The sequence below is a fragment of the Phoenix dactylifera genome, chromosome 16 (genome assembly GCF_051530095.1).
Source record: "Phoenix dactylifera cultivar Ajwa chromosome 16, Ajwa_hap1_PhDact_Kaust_v1.1, whole genome shotgun sequence".
NCBI lineage: Eukaryota > Viridiplantae > Streptophyta > Magnoliopsida > Arecales > Arecaceae > Phoenix > Phoenix dactylifera.
The window spans coordinates 14,483,277-14,507,151 of NC_143205.1; the positions used below are offsets into that span (position 1 = coordinate 14,483,277).

At 38.3% G+C, this 23,875-nt stretch overlaps 1 protein-coding gene and 1 long non-coding RNA gene across 4 annotated transcripts in view; one reads left to right on the top strand and one right to left on the bottom strand.

Annotated features, from left to right (window-relative positions):
- The first annotated feature begins 3,446 nt into the window (after positions 1–3,446).
- Positions 3,447–23,875, top strand: part of LOC103720689 (vesicle-associated protein 1-3-like) — a 30,205-nt gene continuing 9,776 nt past the window's right edge. For 2 of the 3 annotated variants that reach the window (XR_015974085.2, XR_015974084.2), the window contains exons 1-8: positions 3,447–3,822; positions 4,263–4,333; positions 4,491–4,572; positions 4,686–4,801; positions 4,903–5,064; positions 5,202–5,246; positions 17,302–17,379; positions 20,634–20,801. Coding sequence is in view for 1 of the 3 variants with exons in the window: in XM_008810520.5 (XP_008808742.3) it covers positions 3,771–3,822; positions 4,263–4,333; positions 4,491–4,572; positions 4,686–4,801; positions 4,903–5,064; positions 5,202–5,246; positions 17,302–17,379; positions 20,634–20,744 (717 nt within the window). In the remaining 2 variants the exon portion in view is untranslated. Of the gene's footprint in view, positions 3,823–4,262; positions 4,334–4,490; positions 4,573–4,685; positions 4,802–4,902; positions 5,065–5,201; positions 5,247–17,301; positions 17,380–20,633; positions 20,990–23,875 lie in introns of those variants that run through there. The other variant, XM_008810520.5, reaches the window with a different exon arrangement.
- Positions 8,714–14,675, bottom strand: LOC148699764 (uncharacterized). The gene is made up of 2 exons (XR_016398763.1): positions 11,448–14,675; positions 8,714–10,046 (listed from the first exon to the last, which is right to left on the bottom strand). It is a non-coding gene; the product is annotated as an uncharacterized LOC148699764 (long non-coding RNA).

Below are 23,875 nucleotides of genomic sequence, written 5' to 3' on the forward strand. Positions count from 1 at the left end.
CATATGCTAAGAGTTTAGAAATAGAAAGATATGTAAATAAAACTAGAATTATATATATAAATTAATCCAGTAATTAGCTGGAACCAGATTAGGTTAGGTCTAAAAATCTCAAAACTAGATCTCTCCCTAATTTTCAATGAATTCGGCTTCAAATCCATACCAACCCACTTACGAGTGGTCAATGTTGCGTTCATATCAAGGTTGGGTCAAGGCTGTGTCAGAAATCAAGTTTGCATGTTGGAGTAAGTGACCAGTACCCTAGGCACAAACCGGCCATATATTTGAAATGGGTCCTAGCGTACTGAACTCTTTATTTTCCTAGAAAAAATCCCTTTCTACTTTTGTCTAGATTGATTGGGATAAAAGCTTATTTTCAGATCTCTCGTTGGGATGCTCCTTATTCTTAATCCTTGAACTATGCAGAGAATGTATTAGATGAGAAAGTATGACTAGTGAAGGTTATTAGGCTTAACAAAACTAATCAGGCTTCGTCTAATCTTTCTTAATAATAAAGAAGAGCAAGTGCATTTAAGTATATAAAAAGCCAGCATATGGTGTGTGTGTGTATATATATATATATATATATATATATATATATATATATATGTAGTTCTATCTTATTTAACCAGCTACATGAATGCGAAAGTTGCAGCTATCCAAACGCCACCATAGTCAGCATCTAGATATGAAGAGGGCTTGATGATGGACTAAGAGTTCGATCACGAAGGAATAGCGTCAAATATAATATTCAATATAATATTATATTTTTATCGATTACTTAAAAAAAAATAAATGCTACGAAATTTTGAACTGATATCAATTATGTGGATAGGGCTTGCCATATTCTAGTAAAGCTATGCAGACTTTGTGCACGTTTGCACATTGAGTACATTTTTTTTTTTCAGAAATCATTTGCTCATGTAATATTTATTAATGGATGCCATGAACCACAACCTCTTTCTAGCTGCATCCAAATACAGTTGGGGTAGGTCAGCCACAGTTGAAAGATTACGAATCCTTCCAACGACTTAGGTAGGAATATTAATAGATGGTAATAAATAATTTGATTGGATTTTTTGTTTAGATCAATGCCGTCCAACTCGAGCATAAGACATGATGGCACGATTTCCAAAGCGCATGCAGTGTTGCTCCAAGACCGAAGGCCCAGAACGAGCGTACAGTCTGTGAACCCGAACCCCCTCGTCTCTTCCCATTACACCCTCCGTTTGCCCAAAACGGGAGCGGGTTAAAAATAAGGGTAAGAAAAAATAACCTTCGGCATTTTGCATAAAATTGCAAATACTCCTCTTCATTTTGCATAAATTTGTAAATACCTTTCTGCATCTTTGATTGATGTAATGTTCACCTTCTATTTTCTAGAATGTTGCAATATTATCTAGCAACCTCTTAATTGGGATCAGAGCTTGCTCCCGGTGCCTATGTGTGATTTTTTGCTTGTATTTGTTTAATGAAGATGGAAGATGATATGGATAGATTATGGGCGGTAAATGCCCCCCATCATGTGAGTTGCATATGCAGGTCCCTTTTAGTCGAAGGATCTTTCATTCGCAACTTCACTATGTTGTTTTCACTTTTTTTCGATCAAATTCGTCTCTACGATACTAGATTTGGCACAAAATTTGCTTCCGAGTAGGAACAGAAGTTTTGCTCCAAGATGGCAATGATATGTCTTTGGTCCTCTACTACTAAGGCTTGATGCATCCCCGTGCCAAATTTTCGAGCTTGAAGAATTGTCTACGATATGAAAGAGAGATAGAGAAAGCCAAAGAGAGACCATCTCACACACACACAAACACACACACACACACACATATATATATATATGTATATATATGTATATGTATGTATATACATAGATGTATGTATGTACATATACATATATATATGTATGTACCTATATATATATATATGTATGTACCTATATATATATATATATATATATATATATATATATATATATATATATATATATATATATATATATATATATATATATATATATATATATGTATATGTATATATGTATAGAGAGAGAGAGAGACAAAAATTAGCTCTTTATTGATTTTGGCGGAAACTTTAGTGCCACATGGGTATTTTGGTGCTTGGGCTCAAGAAACTCGGTGTCAGATTTTATCCCTTTTATAAAAAAACCCAACAAATCCATATCATACAACTAACCAAAGATAACTTGCCATATAGCACCGAAGACAAGCTCTGGCCCTAATTTAGAGGCTGCTTGATAACATTGCAATAATTTGAAAAATATAGAGTGAACATTACAACAATCGAAGATGCAAAAGAGTATTTGCAAATTCATGCAAAATATAAAGAGTTATTTTTTTCTTTGAAAATAACGTTCCTTATGAGCGATAACGACTTTGGCCCCAATTAATTTACATGCAGATTGTTTAGCATGATATGCAATATTTATATTTTCTAAAATATATTAAACAAATTATAATTTGTTATCAATCATTACTAGCAATCTAATACATGCTATGTATCTAAAAGAAAAGTAAATTTGAAATTTTATTATATTATTTTCATTTTTTTGTTTCCTGCTCTTGAAAGAGGGGTAATGTTTTAATTCATTATTTTCATTCTTTTATAAAACTAGAATTTTGATTATTACACATCTAATAATAATTAAGTTTATTTAAATAAAAATCAGTCAGTTTCATAAATGATAGAAAAAATCAGGGAAATAAATTCAAATCCAAAGTTCCTATTTTTACCTACAAATGTATATAAAGTTTTCTTATTGTAGCACTTTAGCTGTTACATTTTTTTCTTTTTTTTGGTTGCTTGATTGTTGTATCACTTAGTATTTAATTTATTTTAGTGCCAACAATAGAAGTGGCAATCAGGTCGGATACGGATCAGGTCAAAATTTGCAATCTGATATATTCTTAAATAGATGAAAAATTTAAATATAAATATGACCTATATATTAAATATGCAACCCAACTTAACTTTTTTTTTTTTTTTACCAAATGGATCAAATCAAGTTAAAATGGATTACATAGATCAAATGGATTGTTAATGGATTAAACAGATTAAGTAGGTTTTAAATATATTAAATAGATTATTTTGTGACCCGGTTCACTTATTAAAAAGATTAAGACGGGTTAAATATATCAAAGATCCAAGTATGTATTTAACTTGTTTAATAAATAGGCTTAGATAGGTTGATCGGACTCAAACTAATTTGTGTCGAACTCGGATTTGCTTAAAGTAGGTCGTATGTGACACAGGTTGAGGGTTGGGTTATAAATTGCTAGCCTTGGTCATAATAACACCGTTGTAACGGTCATAATTGTCAAAAAAAAAAAACAGTTTTAGGATCCGTTAACAATGCCGTTAAGGAAACCTCGAACGTGACGGCGTGACTTCGAGGTATTTTGGTCAATCGAGAACTCAAACCATTGTTCCATCAAGCAAACTAAGAAGAGAGACCACCAGTCCCAACGCCCAGACCTGTCTCTCCTCACTCTTCCTCCTTGCCGAGGTCTCTTCGAGCCCTCCATTTGAGCTCCATTGAATCGAAGAAGAGGGAAGAAGAGAACGAGAGTTTAGATCGAATTCGAGTGCCAGCGCAAAGAAGAGGAAAAGAAATCGTTTTCCCTTTTACAAATCGTTCCTTTTCCTTCCTCGATCACATCAATCTTTGGTTTCTTCTTTTCTGAGAGGATTAAGGGGGAGAAGTACCTTCTTGCTTTCTTCTTCGAGCGAGATCTCAGGCCATAAGAATGAGTATCGGAGATTTTCTCGATATCCAGCCGGCAGAGCTAAAATTTCCTTGTAAATCCCATTTCTTAGCTGTTTTCCGCGTTCTTTTTGTAATGCATGATTGCTCTCTTCGTATGAGTTCCTCCATTTCCTTATTATTCGTAGATTTCATGCGTTTTTGTGGGGTTTTTCGGGTGAGATCTTGGTTAACCATTGAGTATGTCGTTTTTCTGTTTGTGATCCATTGCTGATGCTTGATGGGTTTATTTTGTTCGGTTGATCTCAGCAAAGGTGAGATTTTGAAAGGGGGAAGTGGTACTGTGGCCGTGGTTTCTCTTCTGGGTTTGTAGTTTAGTTGGATTTTGGTTTGGGTTTCTTGTTCTTATATTCTTTTCTTTCATCCTGAGCTCAAAAAATGAGCTCTTTTCCATTGTAGGGTTGATAAAATTGTCTTCTTTTTTCTTTTCGCTGACAGAATATGTTTTTCTTTATCCATGTTTTTTATTGAAAAGTTGAATTGAAGAAGCAGAGCTCATGTTCCATGCAACTGGCCAACAAGACCGATCAGTATGTTGCCTTCAAGGTGACTTTAGTGCTCTAGTTTGGTATCTTAAGTTTTATTTGTTTGCTTCCCTTTTTGATGCAATATTTTCTTGCTTTATCTCTGCATGCTTCATTGAGTATATCGTTGATGTTGGGAGGGCGATTTCAAATACATTACGTTCATTCTCATATTGTAGGTTAAAACAACCAACCCAAAGAAATATTGTGTTCGCCCCAATGTGGGAATTGTTCTACCTGGATCAACATGTGTTGTCACTGGTAAACTATCATTACTGGTCATACTACAGCAAGATTTTGACGTACTTATCAATGCTTACTTGTTCTGTAGTAGAATATGATATTCACTATTGCTTTGATTTTGGGATTGTTAGTAACAATGCAAGCTCAGAATGAGGTTCCACCTGACATGCAATGCAAAGACAAATTCCTCATCCAGAGTGTCATTGTGGAACATGGTGCCACGGCCAAGGATATGACCCCTGAAATGGTGGCTAGTTCTGGGCAGCTTGCTCTTTATGGTCAAGTTTCTTTTGTCACTTTGTTTTGGGAGCGCGCTGACTTATATTCAATATCATACTGAATTGTCAGTTTAATAAAGAACCTGGTAACGTTGTTGAGGAGTTCAAGCTGCGGGTTGTTTACATTCCTGCCAATCCTCCCTCACCTGTCCCTGAAGAATCAGAAGAAGGATCTTCCCAAAAATCTTCTACATTAGAAAATGAGGCTCAAAACTTATCGTTGTTTGATTCTGTAAGTAGTTGTTTTTCACTTACTCTCCTTAATATGTCACTGATTTCTTTTCCTTTCATTTTCTATAATAAGAGTTCATATTGTATATCTTACAGTTTTTAGCTCATCTAAGCTGCATGCATGTGCAAATATTTCAGGTATCAGAATCTCATGAAGAACCATCCAAGAAGAAGTCCTCAGAGGTGACTTTTTGTATCTTCTTTTGTAGTTGCACTTCATCTAGGAATTCAAGTTTTTCTTTTTTTGATGAAAAGGAATTCAAGAATTTTTGCACATGGTATGAGGATTTACTGTTTCTTCTAGATTTACTTTGGGCATCCGAAAATTCCCCTCACGGAACTTGGATGTATAACCCCCAAAAGGGCAAGTACTCAAGAACAACTGTTGACTTGAGACATACTCCAAGTAAACAAATGTGGTATGTGGGAACATGCAAATCATATGCTGGCTAGCAAACAGAGCAGAGCTTGATTTTCCCCTGTTTTGTACATTGTGTTATTTTTAGAGATTCTGCCTTTCCATTTGCCTGCACCTTTTCTGTTAAATCTTCATGATGCACAAAACGACACAAATTATTAAGCAATATTTTAATACATGATGTTAGGCTAATTATGAATAGTCAGAGCAATTATTTTAGACTAATATGGAGCTAAATAAATGAGCATGATCTTTGAGAATAAACACTTACGTTATAACAGCTATAATACTTTCTAACTGTTAAATTGTTACATTAATAACACCTTGTCTACAAGCATCTTCATCTATGATGTCATTGTGAAAACCATAACGAATATAAAATCATTATTATTTGAATCCTGTTAATTATTGTATGGATCCTTTTATTTATGTTCATGACAATATAATTGTGCCTCAGAACTGTTGTAATGGTCATTACAACATTTTGGGACATTGTCTAAATTTGTTGCAATGAGCTAGGCCACTGTCAAATGACTAACTAGTTTTGTTAATATGTAAAGATTTTTAACTTTAGTTATTTAGAGTCCTTTTACTCTACGTACTTTGATATCTATAACAACAAATTTTACTTGCCAAATGAATGATAAAACCTGCAAACAAGTGGACTTATCACTCTTGCTTGCAGCTTCTAAGTGTTCTTATTTACAATTCTCATGAGCCCGGATTCCTTGCTTACATACTGCACCTATACCTGCCCCTACTTCATGCCACCTCAAGCTAATGACTAACTAATTTCTTATTTGTGAGTAAGATGATTTGATGTGTGTAAATGGACTTTGGAAAGAAGAAAAATGATTTGTGATGGTTTTGAGTGGGATACTTGAAGCTTCTAATCTGTCTTACCTGCTAAGTTATTTATGCTATTGGGAACTTTATTTCTGTTGTAGCTTATTGGTAGTGATAAAGATATAAAGTTGTGTAAATGCTTGTGAAAATTACATCTTGGTTGCTAGAACTGGGAGCGGGTGCGGTAGCAAATGTAGGTTCAGTTGTGGAGTGGATATTTTGTTGACACTTTTAGTAGAGAAGTGCTTAGAAAGCGGATGCAGATTTGGGTTCGAGCTTCTAAGAAGATTCCAAAGAAGATGCGTTACCCTAGGTAAAAGATTTTACCTACTAAGAATTACGTCGAGTAATTAGAACCTATTTCTGGCTCATGGCTATATATAGTGTAATTACATGAAATAGTTTCACGGATTTATGTGCATAAAGATTGATATGACACTAGGAAAGAAAAAAGGGGGGGGGCTTGAACTAGGAGATATTGGAGTTTCTTCCTTACTATCTATATGCCTTTGTTGGAGTTACCAAAGAACCTAATAATTTGAGTTCTTATTGCCATGTTAGTCATGAATCACCAAAGATATCTTTTAATGGTGAAAGCATTAAAAGAAATTATAGACTACAAGATCTCAGCATGTGCTATGCAGAGCCATGGTCACCCCTCATCACAACACATGATCCCTCTTCAATTGGTCTCTTATTAATTTCGCCCAGAACTTGTGGAACCCACTATAATCCCTTCCAGTTACTTGCTAGAGAAAACTATGATTTTATCTCCATCATATTGTTTTCCAAAGTCAAATTTGGTAAATTTAAAGATCTTTGAGTAGTTCTTTCAAAAAAGAATATCTTTTTATCTTCTGAACATGATCATAGAAAAACCCATAAGCCTTCCCTGTCTTTGTAGGTGAGATAGTGGGTGCTAGATTAACCTCATTCCCTAGGCATAGAATGGCAAGCTCTCTCTCTCTCTCTCTGTGCGTGTGTGTATGTGCTGGCAAGACTCGAGATCAACCCATTATCCATGATTTTACTAGATTAACCTCATTCCCTTTCTTAGCCCTTCAACTCCTCTTGGAAGCCAGCAAAACTCGAGTGCACAAGATTGTGATTATCCTTTGAGTTTGTTCCTTTTCTAGCCAACAATCCTTGCACGCCTGCTTGCCGCCACAGCTACGCCTTCCCTATCTTTATAGACTACAATGATTGATGCGAGCTGACAAGTCTCGAGGGAAGCTTGGAACTTGCAAGTCCAACCATGATTGTGATCCCATTCCTTGCATAATATTATTCTCTTAATTTTCACTTAAATATTTTTCCTTTCCATATGCTTCATTCCAAGTTCATGAGGTTTTTGTACTTTTTTCTATATTTTATCCTTGCAACTTTCAAGTACATCATGTTACTACCATTGACAATACATTATGTTGTATCCTTTAGATGAAGACAAAATCTCATACCTTGTCTTCTTAAATTGTTCATTCTCATAACTTGACAACGAAAGGTGGTCTTTTTTTCCTAATTATCATTAATATTGCACAACTTTTATGAGAGCTGTTTCTAATTTTTAATCAGTGTTTCAGGAGCAAACAATTATGGTTTTCTATTTTCGGTTATTTTAATTAAATCTTTAAATTATGAGTAATTTACAAATATACAAATATAGTAAAGTGATAGGACTTTGACCAATCTGCTCCTTCTAAGGAGCATTTCATGGATGGCTGGATTTTATCTTTTCATGATTTTTTATGATACTTTGGCAAGTTATTCTATTTTTAGTCTGTGTACTTTTTCTCTTTCCTGGTCACTTATTAGAGAGTAAACATGGAAGGTATATGTTCTACCAAGAAGAAAAATACATGGAGGGTATGTTTACCAAAACTGCTGGTTTTGGTTAAGCACAGCAACCTGAGAGAGAAGCATCTGAAATATCTGTTTCTGATGGTTTGTGATAATATGCAGAATCAAAGCCACTTTTTTTTTCGGGCATGCACCCCACAGTACATGCACAAATCCATAGAGGCCAGCGTTGTGTGCTGGATTTTGAGGCTTTTGTGTTGTATATGGTTGATCTTTAGATATGATGTCATTATCGGAAAGATGATGGATTGTCCGTATGAACATTGATAACCCTCCAACCCTAAGAAAAGGCTTTGAACTGGAAAATTGAAATTTCTTCATTTTTACTTATATTCCATTTTTGGAATTATTAAGAAACCAATTAACTGTAATTTGTTATTGTCATGTTAATGATGGATAATTAAAGGTAAGCAAGAGGCATCTGAATTTATAAGGTGTCACGCCCCGGACCCGGATCCGTGACACGGCCGTGCTATTGCCGACTACCGTCCACAATAGCACGCAGCCTCATACCTGGATAACAGGATAGTCAAACCAACCAAATCTTTTCATATGAAAGCATTCTTAGTACAACATGCTGGTCAGTACCAAATACAGAGCTTCTATGTAGTTTATGTACACAAAAGTATACTTGCTTTACCCCAAAAGAAAGAAGCCCTGATACCAAATTAACGTGTCTCTGGCAGCTATCAGTGGTGAGGATCTGAAAGAAAAAGTAAATGAACGGATATGAGCTACACGGCTCAGTAAGTAATCATACATAATCTTACCGGATCGAACATAATGGTAACCATGTTTATGCAGGGTTTGAGAAGCTGACATGCGTATTATCTCACAATTTATCATGGCAAAATATGTATGCTTCGAAAACAAAGCAGTATTTTCAGTCAAACAGAATTTTCATAAAACATAAGATGCTTCGAAAACAAAACAGTATTTTCAGTCAAACAGAATTTTCATAAAACATAAGAATTCATGCGATTAGCATCATTTAAAGGAGATAGCGGTTATAGCAAAATACAACATTTCATAAGGATATATTCAAAAACCCGTTGTAAAACAATATATGCTTTGGCCAGGCACGTTCATAAATGTCACGTGACTATCGGGCCCACATGAGAGGAAAACACGGGGCTCCCCTGCCAGATGTTGGCCGGTTCCGGGGCTTCACGCAAGCGTCCTTCACCCCTCACCGATTTTGCTTCTCCCCAAAAGCGCATCTGCAGGATTTGGAAACACCCGCCTCATATACCCAGGCTCTGAAACAAGCCTCATGATCATGCTTCAAATATCATTTTCATAAAGTATGCATATGAAACCGTGCCCCCAACATGCCGTGGTCCATTCTCTCGGATGCTACTGCGAAGTCAGTATCGGCCACTGGCGGGGCCAGCTAGTCATTCTCGGCCACTAGCAAGGCCAGTGAAGTTATTCTCGGCCACTAGCAAGGCCAGCTCAGTTGCATTCGATCAGTAGCATTTTTGAGCCCTTTATAGTGTCTCTTGGCTAGCTAAGACTATACAAACTTACATGCATGGTTAAAATATCAGCATAATCATGTTGCATACATGGCCATAGCTTATGAGGTCAGGCAAGTTACTTATACGTTGTAACATATCATGCATGAAACATATATACTAAAAAAAATGCTTAGGAAACATTAATAACATAACATGATCCACAATAGGATTAGAATAGATTACTTACTTTCTTCACAAATCATGTATACAATTCAAATTGTATGAAAAATACTGGTTCATCTTATAAAACGTAATACAAGATCTACGATAAGATTAAGACAGATTACTTACATCAATTCGCTTTCCAAATTGCTCAAGTCCAGGTGACAAATCCTGAATCACCTAAAACAACATCATAGGGATTACATTATTCCCCATTTATTTATTATAAAATTTCTTAGTTCATCATACTATGAACTTACTTGCTTGGATCCTATCCAAGGATTTAGCCCAAGTCCAATTTGAAGCCTTTGGGGTTCGATTTAAAACCAGATTGGGTCCACATGGGTTGATTGGGTTTTTAATTAAAGGATTGGGCCTCGTTTATAATTGGGTCCAACCTTTTCTAGCCAATTGGGTCCTCTGATTTGGTCAATGTGGCTCATTTGGGCCTTAGTCAAGGTTAGCCCAAGGTCAATTCGACCTTCTATCAGTTGAATTGGGCTTGAATTGGGCCTGATTCAAAATCAATTAGGTCTGCTGAGACCAACTCAGCTTAATTGGGTTCGGACCCATTTCAATTTAACTTAAATTGGCTCGTATTTAACCCAATTTATAATTTGGGCTTGTCCAGACTTAGCCCAATCTGATTGAGCTCGGATTTAAACTTAGCCCAGTCTAATTAGGCTTGGGTAGTCAAATTTGGCTAAACCCATTTCATTTCTTTTTTTTTTTCCTTTTCTTCTCTTTTCCTTCTTTTCTTTTCTTTTTCTTTTTTTTTCTTTCCTTTTTTTTTTCTTTCCTTTTTTTTTTCTTTCCTTTTCTTCCCTTCTCCTTTTTCTTTTCTTTTTCTTCTTTTCTTCTCCTTCCCGAAGCTTCCTCTCCTCCCTTCTTCTTTCATCCCGATCTCCCCTTCCTCTTCTCCTCTACTCTCCGGCGAAGAGAGGACGACGGTCTCCTCCTCTCTTCTCCGATGAAGGGAGGACGGCGAGTGGAAGGGGGGACGGCAAGCGGAAGGGGGCCGGGCCACGACCGGCGGCGTCCGCGGCCAAGCCCCGCGGCGTCCCCGGCCGAGCCTGCGGCGCTCTCGGCCGCGCCTGCGGTCGACGCTCGTGTCGACGGTGCTCGCGGCCGAAGCCGGCGGCCGCCGCACACGACGACGAGCCGGTGAGTCCCTTCTTCCTCTTTTCTTCTTTCCTTCTTTCTTCTTCTTTTCTTTGTTATCCTGAGGCTTCCTCTCCTCCTCTCATTCTTTCTTCTTCTCCCTTCTCCTCCCTTTCCTCTTTCCACTCTGATCTCCTCCCCTTCCCATCTCAAGGAAGAAGAGGTGGCGGCTCGGGAGAGGCCGAGCTTGGGGTCACGCCACGGCCGGCGGCGCCCGCGGCTGACTCCTGTGGCCGTGTCTGTGGCCGTGCTCGCAGCCGGTCCGCGGCCTGTACCTGCGGCCGAGCCGAGGCCGGCAGCGTTCACGCTGTTGGCGACGTCCCTGGCCGCGCACGGGTAACCCCCTCCCCCTTCATCTTCTTTGCTTTCATTCTTTCTTTGTTATCCTAAATAAATCAGGAGAGAAGGCATGGGGCTTACCTAGCTTCTAGGGAGTACCAGCGACGATCCCTGCTTCCATGCCTAGGCTAACGATTCTGAGACTCCGTTCTGTAGGAAGAGGAGAAGGAGATTGCAGTTATCCCGAGCTTCGGTGCCTCCACTCCAACACCTCTTCTGCCGGTTCACAGGTTCTTGAGATTTTTGAAGGAAAAACCAGTAGGTTCTTAAGTGGTTTAAGGGGGGGGGGGTGCGAGGTGTCACGCCCAGGCCCAGCTTCCTCTTCATGAAGGGCTTAACAGTTGGGTCTTCCCCTGATCCCCACCTGGCTCTAGTCAAATCCATGCATAAAGCATGATGTGGCAGCCATCAAACGGGCTGCCAACTATGGGCCCAGTGAGCCTATTAGATGTCATGGCCCAATGTTCAAATATGGGCCCAAAAAGAAGTAATTGGGCCCAGTTGATTTTTGGGCCCAGGTATTACATTCTTCCCCCCTTAAATTAATTTCATCCTCGAAATTTAATCATGCTTAGAGCTTTAAACTTCGAATGTATGCCACCATCACATCATTCTTGAGCTCCTAAACAGTCCCCCTCTTAAAGAGCTTGCTCATAAGATTTTGGAAAAAATCAGAGCATCTCAAAACTTGACCCCTTTTCATCTATGATACATAGGAGTTCTTTTGGTCTCTTCCAAAACAAGACTGGTCTTCCTACCTTAGATTTTAAATACTATAATCCTTGGCCCAAGAAATTAATTGCTTTCGATTAAGTCCACACAAAGATCGTAATCAGCTTAACAGAAATAGGTGAGAGCATTAGCATCAAATACTTTTCATAATCTATAATCTTCTTTCTTCTCTTAACCTTGCCTATAATTTAATGATCAACTTTTATCCTAGCAAAACTTCAAACCCCTTTCAGATAGATAGATTGAAATGTCATAGCTAGGAGTAGGGAACATTCCAGGTCTAAGCCCAACCAAGGCACCATCAATCCGTTAATACTAAATTTAAGATGCCAAGATTCTCCTAGGGGTTGCCAATAATAGAAAAACTCACTGGTGAAAATTATACAGCTCTCTCCAGATTATTCATAGAATCAACAACACTTTTCTCCACTAGAAATCTAACTCAAATCTTCTAATAATTCTCCTTATCAATACAACTTCATCAGTAGATCTTATCAAAAGAGTAAGGTCCATTACTTCAAGATTTAGTTCTTTTAATAAGTGATCTAATTCAAACCCCCTTTTTTTTTCTTATACACGAAAATCAACATCTTAATTCCGAATAAGAAGATCAAGTTTCTTTGTAAAAATATCAACTTCTCTTGATTAACCGATCTATCACCAGATTAGATCATAAACAATTCTAATCCATCCTTGGTAGATATTCATCAAAGTCGATTGACCACCTCAATTTCTTTCAATCAAATAAAATGTTGATATTAATTAAAGAAATTCAAGCTTCAAATTTAGGAGGACGAAGGTTTATATCAGCATATTCCAGGTCTGAGATTAAAATTGATGATCCGTTAATTCTAGTCTCAAGATGCTAAGAATTTCTCAGCAAGACATAGAACTGGAGAATCTAAGATAGCACAGTGATATCCAAAAATCCGAACATTTTCTTTTTATTTATCAAGAAAAATCCTACTACACAAGAAAACAGATCAAATCTTTTATTATTAAAACTTTCTGAATCAAAAGAATAATACTTTGGCCAACTTAGATAAATAATTCAGATCACTATGTTTTCGCTGCGTACTCTGATCAAAATCCTTTGAATTCACTAATAACATACTATTTGTCTACAAACAGAACTATTTAATACCTCATATGTATTTGCACTGCAAATCTTTCCTCCATCTAGATCGAATTTTACTTAGCTAGAACTTCTTTTCTTTTCTTTTTTTTTTACTCATGATTAACCTATACCTCTGATACCACTAGAATGTCATGCCCCGGACCCGGATCCGTGACACGGCCGTGCTATTGCCGACTACCGCCCACAATAGCACGCAGCCTCATACCTGGGTAACAGGGTAGTCAAACCAACCAAATCTTTTCATATGAAAGCATTCTTAGTACAACATGCTGGTCAGTACCCAAATACAGAGCTTCTATGTAGTTTATGTACACAAAAGTATACTTGCTTTACCCCAAAAGAAAGAAGCCCTGATACCAAATTAACGTGTCTCTGGCAGCTATCAGTGGTGAGGATCTGAAAGAAAAAGTAAATGAACGGATATGAGCTACACGGCTCAGTAAGTAATCATACATAATCTTACCGGATCGAATATAATGGTAACCATGTTTATGCAGGGTTTGAGAAGCTGACATGCGTATTATCTCACAATTTATCATGGCAAAATATGTATGCTTCGAAAACAAAGCAGTATTTTCAGTCAAACAGAATTTTCATAAAAAAAAGAATTCATGCGATTAGCATCATTTAAAGGAGATAGCGGTTATAGCAAAATACAACATTTCATAAGGATATATTCAAAAATCCGTTGTAAAACAATGTATGCTTTGGCCAGGCACGTTCATAAATGTCACGGTCCGCCTGCGCAGGGCACGTGACTATCGGGCCCACATGAGAGGGAAACACGGGGCTCCCCTGCCAGATGTTGGCCGGTTCCGGGGCTTCACGCAAGCGTCCTTCACCCCTCACCGATTTTGCTTCTCCCCAAAAACGCATCTGCAGGATTTGGAAACACCCGCCTCATATACCCAGGCTCTGAAACAAGCCTCATGATCATGCTTCAAATATCATTTTCATAAAGTATGCATATGAAACCGTGCCCCCGGCATGCCGTGGTCCATTCTCTCGGATGCTACTGCGAAGTCAGTCTCGGCCACTGGCGGGGCCAGCTAGTCATTCTCGGCCACTAGCAAGGCCAACGAAGTTATTCTCGGCCACTAGCAAGGCCAGCTCAGTTGCATTCGATCAGTAGCATTTTTGAGCCCTTTATAGTGCCTCTTGGCTAGCTAAGACTATACAAACTTACATGCATGGTTAAAATATCAGCATAATCATGTTGCATACATGGCCATAGCTTATGAGGTCAGGCAAGTTACTTATACGTCGTAACATATCATGCATGAAACATATATACTAAAAAAAATGCTTAGGAAACATTAATAACATAACATGATCCACAATAGGATTAAAATAGATTACTTACTTTCTTCACAAATCATGTATACAATTCAAATTGTATGAAAAACACTGGTTCATCTTATAAAACGTAATACAAGATCTACGATAAGATTAAGACAGATTACTTACATCAATTCGCTTTCCAAATTGCTCAAGTCCAGGTGACAAATCCTTAATCACCTAAAACAACATCATAGGGATTACATTATTTCTCATTTATTTATTATAAAATTTTTTAGTTCATCATACTATGAACTTACTTGCTTGGATCCTATCCAAGGATTTAGCCCAAGTCCAATTTGAAGCCTTTGGGGTTCGATTTAAAACCAGATTGGGTCCACATGGGTTGATTGGGTTTTTAATTAAAGGATTGGGCCTCGTTTATAATTGGGTCCAACCTTTTCTAGCCAATTGGGTCCTCTGATTTGGTCAATGTGGCTCATTTGGGCCTTAGTCAAGGTTAGCCCAAGGTCAATTCGACCTTCTATCAGTTGAATTGGGCCTGATTCAAAATCAATTAGGTCTGCTGAGACCAACTCAGCTTAATTGGGTTCGGACCCATTTCAATTTAACTTAAATTGGCTCGTATTTAACCCAATTTATAATTTGGGCTTGTCCAGACTTAGCCCAATCTGATTGAGCTCGGATTTAAACTTAGCCCAGTTTAATTAGGCTTGGGTAGTCAAATTTGGCTAAACCCATTTCATTTCTTTTTTTTTTCCTTTTCTTCTCTTTTCCTTCTTTTCTTTTCTTTTTCTTTTTTTTTTCTTTCCTTTTTTTTTCTTTCCTTTTCTTCCCTTCTCCTTTTTCTTTTCTTTTTCTTCTTTTCTTCTCCTTCCCGAAGCTTCCTCTCCTCCCTTCTTCTTTCATCCCGATCTCCCCTTCCTCTTCTCCTCTACTCTCCGGCGAAGAGAGGACGACGATCTCCTCCTCTCTTCTCCGACGAAGGGAGGACGGCGAGTGGAAGGGGGGACGGCGAGCGGAAGGGGGCCGGGCCACGACCGACGGCGTCCGCGGCCAAGCCCCGCGGCGTCCCCGGCCGAGCCTGCGGCACTCTCGGCCGCGCCTGCGGTCGACGGTGCTCGCGGCCGAAGCCGGCGGCCGCCGCACACGACGACGAGCCGGTGAGTCCCCTCTTCCTCTTTTCTTCTTTCCTTCTTTCTTCTTTCTTTTCTTCTTCTTTTCTTTGTTATCCCGAGGCTTCCTCTCCTCCTCTCATTCTTTCTTCTTCTCCCTTCTCCTCCCTTTCCTCTTTCCACTTTGATCTCCTCCCCTTCCCATCTCAAGGAAGAAGAGGAGGCGGCTCGGGAGAGGCCGAGCTTGGGGTCACGCCACGGTCGGCGGCGCCCGTAGCTGACTCCTGTGGCCGTGTTTGTGGCTGTGCTCGCAGCCGGTCCGCGGCCTGTACTTGCGGCCGAGCCGAGGCCGGCAGCGTTCACGCTGTTGGCGACGTCCCGGGCCGCGCACGGGTAACCCCCTCCCCCTTCATCTTCTTTGCTTTCATTCTTTCTTTGTTATCCTAAATAAATCAGGAGGAGAGAAGGCATGGGGCTTACCTAGCTTCTAGGGAGTACCAGCGACGATCCCTGCTTCCATGCCTAGGCTAACGATTCTGAGACTCCGTTCTGTAGGAAGAGAAGGAGATTGCAGTTATCCCGAGCTTCGGTGCCTCCACTCCAACACCTCTTCTGCCGGTTCACAGGTTCTTGAGATTTTTGAAGGAAAAACCAGTAGGTTCTTAAGTGGTTTAGGGGGGGGGGGTGCGAGGTGTCACGCCCAGCTTCCTCTTCATGAAGGGCTTAACAGCTGGGTCTTCCCCTGATCCTCACCTGGCTCTAGTCAAATCCATGCATAAAGCATGAGGTGGCAGCCATCAAACGGGCTGCCAACTATGGGCCCAGTTAGCTTATTAGATGTCATGGCCCAATGTTCAAATATGGGCCCAAAAAGAAGTAATTGGGCCCAGTTGATTTTTGGGCCCAGGTATTACATAAGGTACGAAGGATGTAGCATTCCTGATTGCAGAGAAAACTACAGGCCAAACATGGAATCTACCTTCTAGTATCTTAAACATTTCCTCACATGTTTATTTTATTAGGAAATAGTTCTAACATGAATCTTGGTTGACAAAGCCTGGCGGGCTACTTTGCCGCTTGATTATCTATTTAAAGAGTGCTACAAAAGATGTAGCATTCTTGATTGCAGAGAAAACTACAGACCAAACATGGAATCTACCTTCTAGTATCTTAAACATTTCCTCACATGTTTATTTTGTTAGGAAATAGTTCTAACATGAATCTTGGTTGACAAAGCCTGGCGGGCTACTTTGCCGCTTGATTATCTATTTAAAGAGTGCTGGAGCATTACATGCATGTTAATAAAGAAATCAAGGTAATTTATTCCTTTGTTAGTTATCTATGTCTTTATTTGAATCTTCTGTTGCTTTTTATGCCAGCACTTAGTTTCTGGACTCATAGACAGTGGAACTCTATTCCTTCCATTGGAAAGATGACAACCATGCTTGACATACTATTCTTATAATGATGCTTCAGCAATTAATACATTAGTGTTTTCATTTATTATATCTACTACATTAGTGTTTTCATTTATTATATCGACTACATTAGTGTTTTCATTTATTATATCTACTACATTAGTGTTTTCATTTATTATATCTACTGCTGGCTTCATTGTGGCCATAACCCTGTTGTAATTTATGATATGTAGGCACTGGCCCTGATTTCCAAGTTAACTGAGGAGAAAATTTCTGTTATTCAACAAAATCAGAAGCTCCGACAAGAGCTGGTATGGACTCATTTTTGGTGCATATTTAATTTATGATATATGAAAGACATGCTTTAGCATTTGTAGAGTGGTAAATTCAATCATGTCAATGGGTAGACATAAAAGTTAAACATGTGAGACTATAGACATAAAAGTTAAACATGTGAGACCATAGTGCTTAATTATAATGTTTGTGCTTGAATTTGTTTTGTGCTTATGGTGCTTTTATAAGCTTCTCCACTTTCTGACTGAATATCGTGTTGGTTCTCTTTAGTCTTTACTGCCAACGGATTGCTTTGAGGTGCATATATATTCCCTACTTTGTCTATTCAAAACTATATTTTGTTAGTGGGTAACATTGTTGTTCCTCTAATTAATAATCTAGTTTAGTGAAAAAAAAGTGGAATAATTGAGTGGGTCTTCAGAAACACTCCCAAGCTACAAAAAGAACCATTGAGTTTGCTTTAGAGATGTTAGACCTTTTACTGTACAAATATTGCTTAACTTGTGCAATTGATACTAGAGGTGCACATTATTCTGGTTAGTTTTGGTTGGTAGCTAACTGAGAACCCAGTGGTTTTTGATTGTTTCCCAATTTTTGAATCTCTAAGAAACAAATTAAAATTGGAACCAAAACTTACATAGATCATGGGTCGATGGATGTGTAAATAGTCTATGGTACAAAAGTAAAAATAAATGTAATTCTTATGCATGCTTGTGTAGTAGATTGGTTTTATCTAAACCCTTGTAACCTAGAACCATGTCTGGAGATGTCAACATGTTATGTCAGGCCCGGGTTTGGTAAACCCAAGCTCAACCTGGGTTCGAGATAGTTCCACCAAGGCTTTAAATTTAGCTTCAGTTTTGATCCCTTAGGTAGAGTTTCCTTTCAACAATTTTGCTATGACTTTCAGAGTTTCAATAAAAGTGTAAAAAATTCAAGGCGCATTGTTTTCGATCATTTGATGGTTCTTTAAGTTGTCTAAAATCATGAATGTCCTCTTCTTAATAAATACCAAATATCACTCAAGCACAAGGTAACAAGACAAGTAATGAAGAGTACAAAATAAATTACGTTTACCTATTTAGTACCAAGGTCAGTCATGCAAATAACAGCAGTCATCATCATTACCATCATCACGATATGGGTAGGAATGCTGACGGGAATGAATAATAATGAGATAGCTCACTACTAATCCATGTAGTTTTGGAATGTTGCATTTAGTTTATGTAAAAAAGATTATTTTCGTGAAATGTAGTGTTGTTGTTTACAAGTACTTTTGTAAAGTACTATAGTAAGGGCCATTTTAGAGGCCTTAGCCTATTAAGGACTATTTATTATGTATCTCCCTCATTTAACTTGACGAAAAGAAAGAAAAATTGTTGAAAATTGGTAATATATATCCTACATGCTACAAAAATAAAGAGCTCTCTACAGTTTGATAGCAAGGAGCAAATCAAAACTTTAAAAGAGCATCTATAGCTAGGTTTGGTAGTTTCTGCTGAAACTGGCTCAACCACCAAAAATTGGACCAAGACCGGCTAATTTAGGTTCAGTCTCAGCTAAAACTGATCCATTTCAGCCAAATAGATCGTTTTCAACAAAGATGAACACCATATCAAAACTTGCTTGCACCAAAGCTTGACTAGGGCCAAATCCATCAAAACTTGGGTGATCCAAGCTTGAAGCGGTAGGCGTAGTTATATACTTTTTTGGCTCAGATGTCCAGAGTAAGAGAGACGAGAAGAAAATAAAGTATTTGAAGACTATTAACAACTAAATGCCAAATCTTTCGTTCATCAAAGGTGAACATTCAAATCGACTAATAACACTTCGTCAAATAGACCGAGGAGGAAGGCTCCCAAAGCTCAGCTTTGACTGTTTGCATAGTTTTGGCTTGAATTTTGAAATTTGGGCTGACAAATAATAAAAAAAATGCTGAAAGCAAGAAGTTTGGCATTGTTAATCAAAGATGAACAACATATCATACAAGTGGGTGCAGTCAAAGTGCCAATATCCCCATATGGTATTTTATAGACATGAAACAAAAAGATTATAAATACATCTCAAGAAAATTTAAATAAGTTATATATATTCATGAAAATTTGCTGGAAGGTTGTGGAGATAAAATTTCTATCACTGGTTGGTAGAACTATTGGCATGAACTTCTTCTAAAAGGGGAATTTTGAGGAGCAAAATAAATCAAAAGATGCTATTATACTTTAAAAGTTTGTCAATCTTTCCCTTTTTTGTGGAAAATTTCCCAGTGAGCAGAAAAGATCATGATGGTTGGATTGGCTTGTGCAAATACAATGGAGTGGAGATCAGGAAGTAGTCTGGTATAAATAGCGGTGACGGTAAGACCTTAGGGAAAGATTCCAGAAAAAAAATAAGAAAATTAATTTTGCCTGGTTTGTATTGTTAGGAAGTAAATATGATACTTCTTCTAAAAGGGAATTTTGAGGAGCAAAATAAATCAAAAGATGTTAATTATACTTTAAAAGTTTGTCAATCTTTCCCCTTTTTTGTGCAAAATTCCCCAATGAGCAGAAAAGATCTTGATTGTTGGATTGGCTTGTGCAAATACAATGAAGTGGAGATCAGGAAGTAGTCTGGTATAAATAGCGGTGAGAGTAAGACCTTAGGGAAAGATTCCAGAAAAAAAAATGAGAAAATTAATTTTGCCTGGCCTGTATTGTTAGGAAGTAAATATGATGCAAGCACTGAAGAACGTAGCAGTGTTGAGAACATAAAGGTAGATATATGGTGAAAGCAGGAAGTTTGATTTATGTATGGGTAAGCCAGAGGTAGCATAGACAAGGAGGGGGAAGATGATTCAGAGCAACTTTTAACAGAAAAATCATCAGAAATGTCTATAAAAGTAAGTTAAATGTATTAAAAACACCATGCCAACTTTTAAGTGACCTAATCTATATATAGCTTTCTGAGTTGTGATTTACCAAAGATTTTCTTCATGTCACTGACACACCCTTAGAAGTCTTGCTTGTCCTTGGATTGAACAAGCGGTTAACCAAAATACATGTAAAACAAAATGTGCATTCTTCCACTATAGGTTTAGCAACATGCAATTCAACAACTTTTTAAATCACACCATATCGATCCTTGAATCCACACATGTTTAAGGGAGAGAATTGATACAAGCATATAAAGTACCACTTCTATTGCCCGATGAAAGCAAATATACCACATAAAAGTTAGTTTAATTGTATCCATTCTTTCATACTGTGACCTTTCTACCGAATCTTCCTTCCAGGAATTTCTAAGGAAAGAAAAGAGCAAGCATAACAGTGGTTTCTCGGTCACGTTTGTGGTGCTGCTGGGTCTCCTTGGTGCCCTTGTTGGGTATATCATGAAGAAGAAATAGCAGAGGCTCGTACTTACAAGACTACAATACAATAGAAGCACTGAAGTGTTTTCCATGGTATGCATCTGTTCCCTCCTATGCGGCTGTGTTTTATTCAAATTTGTGGACTTGTTACTTTGTAAAAGAATAGTTTTACAGTTACAGCTACTTTGATTCATTTCGTTTGGATGAAATTGGTGTGATAATTAAAAAGTAAAGACTCAACACAGAAATTGGAAATATATATGTTTTGGTTTTCCCCCTTATGATTGAATTCTAGGAATTCTTGAAATGCTGCAAATCATAGTAGGCTAGAATAGAATTCCATTGTGAAGTGCAAATTACTCTGGAAGAGAAATATGATGTGGAGACAAAGGGAAAAGAAATGAACCACAAAAATAATCCACATAGTTCATGGAGGACAAAAAGGGAAGAGCAGATTCTCATAGTAGAACTATTCAAGTTTGTTTTCAGACTATTCAGTCTATGTATATCACCAAACTAGTACTTAATGAAACTAAACCAAAAAAAAAGAGAGATTTATTGTGATTAGAAAATAAAGAGAAGGGCATTCATCTCAGGTTGGGACAAGGTAAGCCATCTCCTCCGCCCAGCAGATGTTTGCCACCGCTACCCCGATCAATGCAATTGCGAATCCTGCTGCTGCTGCAAAGCCCATAGCCATGCAGTTCTTGACCCTACAGGAGGACTCTTGTTTCCTCTCTCTTCCTTTCTCATCCTCTTTTACCTCTATTTTCTGCGTCTCTACCATCTCTGCCTCTTGTTTCCTCTCTCTTCCTCTCATTCTGGCCCCATCATCTCTCCTTCCTCTTTCCTCTCTTCTTGCTTATCAAGAATTACCTCTACTAAACTCTCCTCTACCATTTGTCTTTCTTGATTTCTCTCTATTTCCTTCTCATCTTTTACCTCTGCCGATTTCTCCTCTGCCATCGCTTCCTCTATTTCCTTCGCCCTTTTCTCCCCTACCAGCTCTGCCCCTCCTTTCCTCTCACCTCCCTAATCTTCTTCCGCCTTGAACTTCCTTTCTCCTGCCATCTCTCCCTCTTGTTTCCATCTTCCTTTTTCTTCTGTTGCCTCTACTTCGACCTTCTCAACTGTCTTTTGATGGCGGACCACTGCAGGGAGAAGAAAGAAAGAGAAGGAAGAAGGGAAGGATGAGAAAGAAGAGGTTATAGAGACGCAGGAAGAAGAGGTTAGAGAGACGCAGGTAGAAGTAAAAAGGAGGAAGAAGTAGAAGCAGAAAAAAGACTAGAATTTTTTATTCAATCATTCAACTTCTCTAATTCATAAGTGGGGTGGCTCTTATATAGGCCTTAGACCAAGTCAATTAAATAACAACTAACCAAACTTGGACCCTTCAATTAATTGACTAAGTCAATTAATTGATTACATACGAAAATCGGTCCAATCACTTGACTCAATTACATGACTCAATTATCTTGATTAATAACAAAACAACCGACCAAATTGACTTGACTAAAACAAAAGCAAATATTGCAATAAAATAAAAGTGACTCAGACTCAAATGGACCCAATCTGGAGGTCCTGATGTTGAACTCTGGTGCGGCGTGAGTAAATGGCTGTGATGGCTCCATTATATGAAAGAACGACTTTGATATCCCCATCAACTCCTCTCAGGTGGAAAAAAACTCGACCACGTCGAGTGCATGTCTAGCCGGTTGTCGTATTGCTCCAGAAGGTAAGGGTCAAGCGCTGCAACTTGGCTCGCGAAATATATGTCACGTTAGGCTTTGGTTGACCTTTCCATCGAATAAGGTAACGTTGGTGTTCACCGTTTCTGGTTGATATAACCTGCTCATCTAATATATATTCTATTTGTTCTCTGCGTGCATGAAATTTTGGAAGTGGCGGTTCAACAGCAGGTAACGGGTCAGGGTGATCAACAAAGGGGTCAGAAGAAATAATTGTTGTCTTTTTCTAAGGGACTAAATCTTTAATGTTAAATGTCGCACTAATCCCATAGTCATCAAGAAGATCCACAATATATATATATTCGAACTAATTTTTTTTAGAACTTTGAAGAGTCTCGCACTACGAGCTTATAATTTCTTGAACGTTTTCGAAGAAAGTCGTTCAGGCCTAATTCTTACAATGACATAATCTCCTACACTTAGCTCGTGGTAACGTCTGTGCAAATCAGCGAGAGATTTAGATTTTAAGTTATTAGAGTGAATGCGTTTGCTGATCTGTAGATGCGATGCAAATGATTGTACAGACTCAGACACTCTATGCTGACGAAACATAGGGATCAGGTCTATGGTGGCAGGGTGCCTAAAGCTGGACTCCACACCATTAACTTGAGCCACAAGGGTAAACATGGATACTCGACGCTCGACATCTTTCACTACCTCTTTCGAAGTAATGATGTGAAGTGGATTGTGTTTACTCAGATCAGCACTCTTGTTTTTTAGGGACGGACTTTCTAGGAGGCATCGGGTTCAGTCTAATTTTTCGGTCCTGAAAAATGAAACTACACGAGTTCACAAACTTTATAAAGTGTAACGTCCAAATCGTATAGCCAAGGTCTTCCTTCTTAGGATATAAGTCTTATAACCGTTCCAAGAGATGCAACCTTTTCCTCTCGGAAAGACGTCTCCTAGGAATTTGAATTTGGTTTTAATAACGTTTAGGCTAGATCCCGGCAACCTTTCCACTTCTGTGCCGAGGTCACGTGCATGCTAGTTTCTCACGTGCATTACATCTTTCTAAGGTAAAAATCTCTCTCTTTTTTTTTTTTTTATTTTTTGGTAAAAGCAGCTACTCATTTCATATAACTCTAACGTGAGTACAACCTGCTAAATTGCGGAAAAGTAAAAGATGCAAATAAGGATGAACGTCACAGCAGTCATAAAAATCTCTGCTAGTTATTCTTTGTTTTTGTTAGTGATTTACCTGGAGCGTATTCTACATTTGTATGTAGGGACATTTGTGGGTAGTTCTAAATACACCCCCCCTATTGCTCAGGACACCCCCCAAAAATTAAAAAAAAATTAAATACTCTCTACACCCCCCCATTTGCTAAGGACACCCCTAAAAAATTAAAAATTCCTAAATTACCCCCACCCTCCCCACCCCCCACCTCCCCACCCCCGCCTCTGCCTCCTCCTCCT